The sequence below is a fragment of the Copadichromis virginalis genome, linkage group LG16 (genome assembly GCF_057382275.1).
Source record: "Copadichromis virginalis isolate Kocher_CV1m ecotype Utaka linkage group LG16, C_Virginalis_male_GT1.1, whole genome shotgun sequence".
NCBI classification, from domain to species: domain Eukaryota; kingdom Metazoa; phylum Chordata; class Actinopteri; order Cichliformes; family Cichlidae; genus Copadichromis; species Copadichromis virginalis.
This window is the reverse complement of record NC_140633.1, coordinates 36,531,605-36,543,901: the sequence shown is the minus strand read 5'-3', so window position 1 is coordinate 36,543,901 and position 12,297 is coordinate 36,531,605. Positions and strand designations below refer to the sequence as shown.

The window sequence follows — 12,297 nt, the reverse complement described above, 5'->3', positions numbered from 1 at the left end:
TGTTTAGATGCCTTCAATTAAGTCATAATTATTTTAATTAGTAAAGAGTTTTAATACCTGTGGGTTTTTTGTTGTTGTTGTTTTCCAACAAGTGAATATAGTGAAATCACATATATAAAACATACACTAAAGTCCTATGTTAGTAACCTGAATGCACTTCCCCTGAGCTCTGGTTGACTACAGAGACTGTAGGTGACACATCCTGGGCCATTTGGGTGTGAGGAGAACAGAATGTGTGATCTAATCCTCTTAAAGCAGGGAGAGATGGATTTTTAGAACCATAATTCATATTTTTAATCCACTCATAAAGGCTCTGACCCAGTTGGGAACATTGTTTATGGATTATGTTACATTAACATCCCCTTTGTTATTGCTGATAGAAGTTTTACCTGGCTGAAGCTGTGCCTAGCATTTGTGGGATTTCGACAGAGGTCACCGTGTGTGTATTGCACTTTCAATTTTGGCAGGTTTATGTGATGCATGCACATTGACGGACAAAATTCATGGAGTTAAGTCTTACATAACCACAGCACTGTGAGAATGATCTGGCTGACTTGTTTGTCTCTCCCACGACCAGTTAGGCTGACCTCGGTCCAGGAGCAGCTCGAGTCTCATTCGTGGCCGAACTTTGCTCTTGGTTAGGCGAGGAATGGTACTTTGACATGGCGCTGTGGATCTGGGTATTCAGGAATAATCCTTTGTAGATCTTTGCAAACATTCACAGAAAGATTTAAGCAGGCTTTTCTTGTACAGCCTTGCAAAATCTTTGTCAAAACTGGTGTGCAATAAATAAGGATTATTTTGCACTGTGAAACATGCAAAGCTACTCTAGTAGAGTCCAAGAATAAAAACACATGGATTTGGAAATGAGCATTTCCCTTTAATGATTTCCAGAGTGGCTGCTATAAGGGATTACTGCTACCTCATTTGTTAGCATTAGGGGTGGAACAATTCTGAAACTGAGGCTGAATACAAATCCAAAAATAATACAAACATCAGCAGTTTGGTCTCTTGGTTTCTTAATGCTAATACTATGAGACCCATGTGGAATTTCTTATGCCTACTTAAAACTGCTTCTTTTTTATTATTTTTTCCTTTCCGAAAAAAAAATAATCAAACTGTGGTTTTGGAGAAACATCAGGTCAGCGTGCTCACAAAAGTTAAGCTCAAATATTGCAGCTTGTCATATCACAGTCAAGTATCACTCCTTAGTAAATTCAGAACTCCAGCAACACAACTTTATTACTATACAATAAAATATATCTTCTGTTTCTGTGCTTCTTACAGGGTCAAGTGAGAATTCAAATCATATTTTATCCCATTGTTACAGGGTAGGGCCGGGTTTGTGCATGTTTATCATCTCTTTAATTGCAAATTATTTGCAATTGGATTATAATAATGATAAAACCAGTAGTGAATCTATCCTGGTGTGGACACTCTGACTTATTGTGTGATCAGGTCAGACTCCGGCGAGCAAAATTTGTCGTGGCAAACCCAATGCAGTCCAACAGCACTGCTTCTTCGTTGGTGCATGGATTACTTGCAGTGATAAACAATCATGTTAACAATCGATCTTTTCTGAAGGAGAAGCCCATTTCTCAAACCAGCTGGAGAACGAGGATCCTTGAACTCCGGCTGGATCAGTTCGAGACTGGAAGTAAATCTTTTCTTTTCTGCTTCCACATGTAAATTATTTGCAAGCAATTTTTTTGCCGGCTCGCACTGTTAATAAAAGAAGCTCCCAGAGCTTAAGAAGAGTTTCGCCTTTTAATTATTTGACTGCAAATAAAATACGCTCATTCACAGCCTTAGAAAATATAGCTTAATCGGTTTTATGTTATGTCACTGTAGTTCACATGATGTGTTTCTGTGCCAATGTCCACCAAACACTTTGATGGTTTCATTATTTATATCACTGTCATTATTGTCCCATGCCTGATTCATTTTGCCATTTGCGTCAGTGGAACAACCGCCCTTGGCTCACATGTTGGAGAAGCTTGGCTTCTCCTCACTGGCCTTATGGCTGACAAATGACTTTGTGAAACGCGATATGGTCTCCCACAGCAAAAAAAAGAATAGAAATTGAATCCTGGCCTCTGTCGGCAGTCTCATCTGTCATCTTTTCAATATTGATGTCCATTATGTTTATGGATTATTTGGCTGTCTTCTGTACTCTGGCCCAGCTCGCCCTGTCAGATCAGCCACTTGGGGCAGTGTCCCCGTAGATAATGTCATTTTGATTGATGGCTTTCATAGTTTAATTGTCAGCACGGTCTAATTTTAATGGAGCTCTCCACACAACAGAGAGATTACATCTTAAATGAGGCAGGGTTCAAACTGTGTGCAAGGTTGCACTGCGATGTTGATACAGTGATACTGTACAATAGATTCTGTATCATCATCCCAGGCCATTATCAGCTACTTAGCTCATGTTCATTGCTTCCTGGATCACTTTTCATGGATCGCATGTCGTTTTACGGGAAGAAAACAGCCCTTGGTTAGATTTATCACACCTGCCAGTAGGCATAATTTTGTTTTGCTGGCATGGTACATATATTTAGTAGCCTGTACACAGGACATTTGGCGCACGCAGTCCAACTAAGCATTTGGATAAGGTGTAATTCATTAGGTACACATAACTAAAAACATTAATGCACAGCTCTTGATTAAGTTTATGATGTGTACTTTGAAAAATCCTACTTGACAGACTAATGTCTCAGCTGAAGCCTAGACCTGTCCAGTCTGACAGGTCCAGTCTTGGTACCACAGGACTCACACTTACACCTATAATCAATTTATAATCACCAATTAACCTAACCTTAACCGCATTCGTTTCAACATCTAAATATAATTAGTAATCAGTCAGCTGTGTCATTTGTCATATGCTTAAAAGTCCAAATGTCAAAACATGGACACTTTAAATAATCAAATGAAACAAGCCCATGTTATTTACAACAACATGTTGATGGCTGAACATAAATAACTTTAACTGACTGTAACTAACAGTTGACATATTACCATTAGTTTGAACCACTAATCAAAGGTTTCCCAACATTCAAACCTTTTATATATTTCTTTGTAAGCCAACTTCCCTTATCACTGATTAGGCATCGTCACATTTTCCACAATCATTTTTACTTTTGCAATTTTTCTGCTCTCAATCCTTATTAATTATGTAATATTATATTTTGTTATTACAATATATGGCCAAAACATCCTTCCATCTTAGCCAAATAAACAGGGGGTTTAAATAAATTGCAGTAAACATGTTAGATCTAAATTCTAGACGCAATTCAATTCAGCTTTATTTACATAGTGCCAAATTACAACAGCAGTCACCTCAAGGTGCTTTATATTGTAAGGTAGAGACCCCACTATAATATAGATCAAACCCCGACAATCAAACAACCCCCTTTGAGCAATTACTTGTCAAAAGTGGGAAAGAAAAAAAACATTTAACAGGAAGAAACCTCCAGCAGAACCAGGCTCAGGGAGAGGCAGCCATGTGCTGTGACTGGTTGGGGGGTGATCGGAGGGAGAAAGGACAAAAAGACATGCTGTGGAAGAGAGCCAGAGATTAATAATAAATAATGATGTAAAGTGATGTATAAAGATGGGAGTGAAGAAGAAACACCAGCAGCACAGACCTATTGCAGTGTAACTAAGGGAGTTGTCACTTGATCCAACACTAACTATCAAAAAGAAAAGTTTTAAGCCTCATTTTGTAAACAGAACCATTTGAAGAGGCGTTCTGCAGTAACAGCAAAATGTGGGGTCGTCCCAGTATGTTTCAGCAGCCACACACAGCCACATGTAGGATATATCAGCCTCCATCTCTCTCTCATCCCTCTCCACCACACTCCATCTCTCCCCAGTGTGTTTGCAACCAAGGTCGTATTGGTCCTGCTCTGTTTTCCAGGGCTGTGTGGGCTTCATTCATCATCCCAATGATGGGCGCGTTGGGTGTGTGTCTTTGCGCGTGCGTGCTTGCGTGTTTGTCTTATTGTTTGTGCAAGCCTGTGCCTGTCTCTTGTTCCCTCTGTACGCTCGCTCAAATCAACGACCCCCACCTCTGTTCTCTCTTAATCTCCTTCTTATTTCACTAATGCATCGACATGAAGAAAGATGCAACTGCACCACACTGTCGCACATGTGGTGGAGAATATGCTCATTCAGGAATAATGGCCTGTATTTGTATAGCGCTTTTCTAGTCCCTAAGGACCCCAAAGTGCTTTACACAACCTGTCATCCACCCATTCACACACACATTCACACACTGGTGATGGCAAGCTACATTGTAGCCACAGCCATCCTGGGGCGCACTGACAGAGGTGAGGCTGCCGGACACTGGCGCCACCGGGCCCTCTGACCAATGCATGGTTATAAGCTGAGATTCAACCAAGGGGGAGAGGAAGAGCATGAGAGGGAGGAAGAAAGAAAATAAGAGCAACAAAGAACACAAAAGTAACACTCCCACCACTCAAGTCAATAGTTAGTAGAGGCGCTTTTGGCAGCCGTTACAGCCCTGGGCCAATATCAATAGGTCTCTATCTGCTTGGCACATCTGGACGATGCAATTTGTCCTCTATTTTCGCTTGCCAAAGGACTTGAGCTCTATCAGGGGAGCGTGAAATCTGGATCGGTCTGAGACAGAGATGGTTGTTTTTAAGTCATCACACTCAGATCCAGTGTTACTGTCATAATCTGGGCTGCAGAGTTTTTTTTTTTAACCATATAACCCTCTTTCACCGAGTCTCTGCTAAGTCTTCTGGCAAATACTAGCCTCGTTTTTGATAGGCATAAAGCAATGGCAGGCAAAATCACTCCAGCATTAGCAGGTCCTATCTCAGCTATGAAAGCCTGTAGCTCATTCAGAGCCGATCATTCGTGGACATTTTTGGAGGACGGGCTACTTATCCTCTACTTATATTTTTGCTTTACTATTCAGTGCCTTTGTGTGTTGTTCGGTGGCTCCACATCAGCCTTTCCTTTGAATGTGTTTAAATTTAGTTCACATGCTAGTTCTCTGATAGGTACTTTAAACACGATTGTGTCACAAGGTGTGTTTAGACTGAATGCAAAGTGAATTTTAGATGTGTCGTCATTGCAAATGAAGCCAACAGAAAGACACACAGCACAAATAGACAAATGCAAATTTTCAGCGGAGGATGTGAATTGAAAATGTTTTAACTGAAATGCGTAAAGAACATGTTGTCCTGATCTTTGTGACTCCAGTTCATGAACATTTGTAGGTAATAAAAAACAAAACGAAATGAGCGCGTACTGGTGGGAAATTATTATTATAGATTCGAAAGCGTGTGTGCAGTCGCAGAAACGCACAGTTGCTACATATGTTGGTAGTTAACAGCTACATCTGTGCAGCTGATCTATTTGCTGTTGGCGGTGAATAAACTGTGTTCACATTTGCACAAAAATGTCACCACTAGATTGGACGGCAATGTTCCTTTTGTCATAATATGCTCGTAAAGTCACAATCTGCGTGAGAAATGATTGTGGTTAACTGCTAGACCTCAGTTGCAATTCACCCAGAATCACAAATATGCTTCAGGGACTGCACACTGGATGTCCCTGCTTTTATTTCACAAGTTACAGGAGCCGAACAAATCGACCAGCGCCTGCTTTCAGCACACTGACTCAGGCGGCTGCTGCAGTTAAATGAGCTCCAGGCTTGTCGCTGGTGTCCTCCCTTGCAGCAAACCGTTTTTTCTACGGCAGCCTGGAGAATGCATAGCTAGCGCCACCAGTGGAGTGATGAATTCTGCTGTTTTTTTTTATGTGAATTTCCGTGGATGCATGCATGGCTAATCTCCATACACAGTACTAAGGGGATTAAGAATGCTCTCTAACCCCCGGATGAAGGTCCACAGCACCTTTGTGACTGATCCACCATTTTTTTACTCCTCTGTCATTTTATCTCTTATCCTGCTTATCTCCCCTTTAACGCACATTTTTCACTCTGATCTCTTCTTCTCTGCCTAGTAACTTAATCCTAAACGTCCCTTCTCTCTTCTTTCTGTGCCTTCTTCTCTCCTTTTGCTGTAGTCTTGCACAAAATCTACATTTCATGTGTTTATTTAGCCTGAAAGCATTAAAACAAAGGGAAGGCAGGTTTTGTTAGAGATGAAGGTGAGGCTATAGGATCTTACTCATAGAGGAGGCCGGTCGACCGCTCTGGTCCAGGCATGGATCGGTATTAGGTGATGTAGGAGCCGGTGGGGGGTGATTGTGGGGGCAGCAGAGGGGCTAATCATTTCAGTTATTACGCAGCTGTGTCTCCTGATTCCTGGGATTAGCAGGCACAGAAACACGGGAGATGTTGTGTTAGTGCTACATGAGACTCTATCGGGGATTTGGAATGTGGAAAATACTGCCTGTCCCAAGTTGCTTTTGGTAATTGTGTCTGCAATACTGAGAATGGGGATCTGGGGAAAAGTGCGTGAAGTGTTGGCTGCAGTTCTATGGAGAAAAGGACAGAAAGAAGCAGGCATGGAGATAATCCTGGCATCTGTGCCATGTATGCGCGAATACACATGTAAGAAATACAAGCGGGCGATACAGAAACATGCATGGGCTCGCTCTCTCTGTCTCCCTCTCCTTCTCCCGTGTGCAATTGTGGGAGAGTAGAGTCGTGGGAGAGCTTACATGCTCGCCTGCCCACAAGCCTTTATTCGAAGCTGATCATTTGACAGAGTACAGAAAGGCTGGAGAGGCTGGCTAGTTCTGGTGCCTCCAAGAACTGAAAATTGCTGCAACCTGTGTGTGTGTGTGTGTGTGTGTGTGTGTGTGTGTGTGTGTGTGTGTAACAGAGAGGGAGAGAGAATTTCACACACCAAAACATACATGACAGGTGGAAATAAGGGAAATTACATTCACATCAGTGGTCAAAGAGTCACAACTGGCTAATTCAATCAGCTGGAGTGTCTGCGCTGACAATACGCTAAACTCTGATGTGAGACAAAACCCGAGTCCATATAATTGAACTGCTATGCGCTGTTGAACACTTGAGAACAACACTGACAGAAGTCCTTGGAAGTATATGAATTCACAGACATGGATTTCTTTTTCCTGTTAATGGGCTTTAAAGGGCACATTAGCAGATTTTATTTATTTTTTTGTATTCGGCCTCTGATGTTGCGCATTGCATACATCTCATCTATTCTTTACGTAGATTTATAAGAACACCTCTGACTTGCAAACTGAAGAATTTGAACAAGATGGCAATTACCAGAGCAAAGAGGATATAAAGAAAATATACTAATGAGTTACATTGTGCAAAGTGAAACTCCTGGAGTTTTGGAGCTTGACTTACCAAAGGGAAGAAGAAATGTGTTAGAAGATAAAAACTTTAATCAATATATTATTTAGCAGCTAAAAACAAGATAAATGTTTACCTTTGAGGGTGTAAATTGTAAGTGGTGCATTGACTGGAATTTATATAACACATTTTACTCTTACAGGGCTCTCAACACACTTTTAATTGAATGCAATTTGTAGGCAGGCATCATGTTTTGTCCATTCTGGTTACACTGTATATCTAAGAACAAGATAAATACACCGGAATAAATCAGTATAACAGCTGAACATTATCACTTTAAAGAGGCAATTTATTTATAGTTCCATATTTTTATTCATGGTTTCTACTAGAGTGCCTTTGGTACATGCATTTATAGTTCAAATAATCCTTATTTATCCTGTGTTGAGCCTTGGTGTAGCCCTTAGTTTGTTCAGCCTGAAACAAGCTGTTGTAGCACTCTTTGAGCCAACTTCTGTGCTCACCACCAGAGCTGTGTGTCTGATATTGTGACTGTACTAAGGATATCCACTCTCACATACATTAAGCTATCATACAGATGCAAGAATACTTTATAAAACATTTGTAAAACTGTGCTTTTAAAGGAGGTTCAGCCAACTTCTGTTCAAATGTTCTGTTTGCAGTGCAGAGCCAATCAGAAGACAAGCCAGAGAGGCTAGGAAGCTAAAACATCTTGTTTCAGACTGAAGACAACCTGTGAGTGTTACACAAAGACCCAGAATACGATAAAGGATGAATATTTTCAAATATGAGCAGATATAGATGAAAAAAAGTGCTTGAGTAAATGAGAAATGCTATATAAAGAACTTTTGAGTTCTCAGGTGTAGAAAAGCACTATAAAAGAGCCAGTCCAAGATTTATTTATTAGTTCAAAGTCATCTACTGATTTTTTTTTTACTGCAGAATTAGGTGAACAAAACTTTTACAAAGAAAATTTCTGTTTTAAAGCATTTATAAAGTAAGCGTGCTATTTGTTGATTAGGCATTTCAAAGTTAACCTAAAGTGGAACTTGAAAGAGGTTTAAAAAGACAAACTAAGCAAAAGATTTCTCTCTGCATTCACGTTAAACTCGATGGCTAAACATCAACACCGTTTCACATTTTGTATTCTTGCCAGCCCTGTGACCTGAAGGTAAAGCAGTGAATTCAAAATGTACATCTTTTCACATGACTGCAGATGTTCAGCATTCAGAGGACATGCTGCCTCATTGCCATGGCTGCCGTCTAACACCTGCAGCAGCATCAGACGCAGCTTCAAAAGAAAACACCGAAAGCAAAGGCAGAGCATTTGAAAGGAGCTTAACATCCTCAGCAAAAGAAGTTTTCACTCTTGTAGGCTGCATTGTGGGATTGGACACAAGCAAAAGGCACGGACAAAGCTGTTGGGATAATCTGACCAATAGCAACAAAATTCAAGCTGAGAGTTATGGATAAGGAACTTCACATGTTAACAGTCAAACAAAGCAGACCTAACTGACTTTGACCTTAAAAGAAGAGTCAAACTCAACTTAAGCCTTTTAGTGGAAAATCAGGTTAAAACCTTTCTACCGGAGTTCTTTCCAATTCAATCCAGCGTGTCGCGAGGGATCACAAGAAATAACAAAAGTTTCTGAAGGGAAAATGAAAGACGTGACACAAGGGAGCAATGCGTGGTGGCAGCAGCGTGGGTGTCTGTGCAAGCGTGTGTGTGTGTTGGGGAGATTAAAGATATGACATGGGGAAATGATGCCAAGTTCCACCTCTTCGTCTTCTTTTCCAAAGTTGTCCCCACGGGCCCTGGTAAGTTTAAAAATAGAGCTTGTCTAATGGAGAAGAGGGCCGAAGGGAAGGGAGAAAAAGCACGAAAGAGCGTGCAGAATCCTCTGTGGTAGGAGAATGCAATTTGAGATTGGCCAGATTACTTTTCTCTCCCCCCCTTTCTTCTCCCCTTCGGCCACTCATGAGGCGTGATATGCACCGGTGGGGTCCCTAAGCCACCATAAGCCTGACGCCAGTACCTACACCGCCGCCAAAGAGTCGTCGCACTCTCAGAGCGAGAAAATCAGCGAGATGAAATAAAAGAGGGACTCCGAAGAGATCAGCGGGGATTTGAGAGAGATAGATGAGAGTCAGGCGAGGGACTCGAAAGGGGTGGAGGAAGGGGGTAAGAGTGAATGGATGAAGGAGATAGCTTCGCTGGGATTATGACGGGATATGGCAGAATGTAAATGCACTTGTCTGCTTTCTCATGGTCACATTGTGAGAGGTTGGAAAGAGCCTGCTGGCTTTTAGACAACAAGTAAGAGAAGAAATGGCAGCAACGAATCAGTCATCGCATGTTTTCCTCTGTTTCTCTCTGTTTCTTGCAGGAGGAGAGGGCTCAGCGGAGACTGGGCTGAAGGAGACGTCCACCTGTGACATTTGCCAGTTTGGGGCAGAGTGTGATGTGGACGCAGAAGATGTATGGTTAGTGTTCCCAACCGAAACGCTTGCATCTACCGTTTTTAAAGCCAGTGAGCTCATGTCGGTCCACAGTCCACAAGAATCAGTACTCCTTCTAGAGAAGTGGTCACAACTTAATCAAACTTGCACTCAGTGATCACCTAATGGCTCTTCACCTAAGCCATGGTCAAGGTCACAGTTTGTGCAGTACAGCCAACCACAAGAAAACCTCACTCATTATAGGTTCACTGGTGATGGTGAGTCAGATGAGGTACATCACTGATGTTGTCAAAGCCTTGTCACACAAATCATGTTATTTTCATCATAAATATACCCCTTATGTTTGTTATTTGAGACATTTTGGCAAGTCTGAACACAAAGAACTCAAATAAGAGCCCTCTTTTATCCTGCAGACGCTCAGTTCTGAACACCCACTGAGGTTTAGTGCATGGCTGACCATTTCATTTAACCTCAATTACTAGAGCAGGGCAGGGAGAGAAAGGAGATTTTCGCTTATTCTGGAAATCCAATTACTATCCTTACAGGACTTGGCAATGTCAGGCCAAAAATGACTTTGACTTACACAAGAAAAACTAGTTCAGTGATGAAATAACGTTTGTCATAGATTTAACCATTTACTGCAGATGAGATGGATGCAGGTAATGTGTTTTTTGGCTCGCCCACATGCATTAGCAAGTAGGCAGCACTAAAAACATCCTCAGGGGTACATAAAAACACGCGTGTTCAGAAGCCAATTAGAAGAAGGCTCAACTGTTCCAGCGAAAGCATCAGTGCTTTGTGCAGCATGAATGAGGCTTAAATGAACCGACGGTACAGATTTGGTGTGGAACACCGTCAGCTGGTATCAGCAAAAAGGAAGGTAGCGCTTCTAAGAAATCCCAGATGTACCGCTAGAAATTAGAAGTGCCCTGAGAGTATGACTCTATCAAACTGCTTGATGTAATGGAAAGATAATGTACCCGGGTGTGCAATAACCGTAATGCCAAGGAACGGCTTCATGATGCATTCTGAGCCCTGTTGCAAATACTGAACAGCTGGAGTCCACTCCTCCTGATGCCTCCCACTTCCACAAATGCACCTTAATATTCTGCTAAAGCACATAAATTGATTTATTGGCAATTTCTTAATATCCAAAGGGAGAATCCATAAGGTCACAACAGCAAAGTGCTGTCAATGGTTTTGTGCACAGAAAACCAAAAACATTAAAGCAAGAGGAGCCTTGAGCATATTTAGCACAAGCTGAAATAAAGACAATTATACTCTACATAATGCAGGGAGGGAGGAGACAACGGGCGAGAGAGGCAGCGAAAGTCAATAATGCATCTCGTTAAAAAAGCAGTTGACATAAACAGACGTATGAATATTTCAGTGTCCTTTCTTGTAAAAACAGGAACAGCAAGTACCCTTTAATCTTTCAAAAGCCCCAAAGGTGTTTTGATAAGAATGTTTCTGGCGAATAATCAGAAAGGTAATTGCAAACCAACAGCAGGTAATTTTCGTCAAACAGCACCCAACAACTGGCAAAATATAAGATCATTTTGATTAAAATGACAGGTTATTCCAATCAGGAGGAAGCTGAGTTTAATCAAACAAACCGTCAGCTGATGAAACAATGAGTGGAGAGAGAAGAAAGTAATCAAATACCAGGTGAGGATAAAGTGATGTGACGTGAAACATTTTTCCTATTTTCGCACAAGAAATGCAGATATGAATAATTAAGGAATAATTTTCCTCTGCAAATTGTTTGCTGCCATGTAAAGCACTGCAACGCTCAGATATATGGGACCTGACGTGGGCTGATAATCAGAATGAAGTGGCGTCTCGTTGTCACTTAATTATTCAGTTTCGTGTTTATTTCTTGTTAATTAGCGTTAATTAGCTAATTAGCGAGGTTAAGTGGTGTTGGTTGGTAAGAAGATTTTGCCATATTTGGACAGGCCTATGTTAACTGTTTCCTCCTGCTTTCAGTTTTAATCAAATGACAAACTCCTGGCCTAAAAAACAAAGCCCAGGAGAAGTTTCTAAAACTGCACCTCCTTTGATATCCACCTGAAGCTGGCTTCAGAAGCTCAACAATCCACATACACTCCCATGTTAAAAGAATTTATGGAAGAGATGAACACATTTATGAACTATGGTGCATCACACTCACTGTGTGAAGGCTTAGAGTTATGTATTATTGACATTGATTGATTGATGTTTGAACGCCTCTAACTGTCTACTACATTTAACCATCGCTAAGGCATTTCCTGATGCTTTTCAGTGCAGTTATCTCACAAGTCATTCGGCCCTCTATGAGAGAGAGACCAGCCAATAAATACTCCACTGTGCTGGGATTCGTTTCAGTTAGTAAAATTCTAATATTACTTTATTTATGCATTAGCACTAGTTTGTGGCTCCACAGTGTAGTGGTTAACACATTTTGCCTTAAATGTGAGTGATCCTCAGTTCAAGACCAGGATGTGACACAAACCCTGTCCCAGTCCTGGAAAACTATTCAAATCCATCCATTGTAGCAACCC

General features: G+C 41.3%; 1 protein-coding gene across 1 annotated transcript in view; it reads left to right on the top strand.

Annotated features, from left to right (window-relative positions):
* The window catches only part of LOC146691292 (tomoregulin-2-like), a 136,849-nt gene that overhangs the window by 94,335 nt on the left and 30,217 nt on the right, over positions 1-12,297 (top strand). Inside the window, exon 5 of the mRNA XM_085434651.1 lies at positions 9,682-9,778. Within this exon, the coding sequence (XP_085290777.1) occupies positions 9,682-9,778 (97 nt within the window). The remainder of the gene's footprint in view (positions 1-9,681; positions 9,779-12,297) is intronic.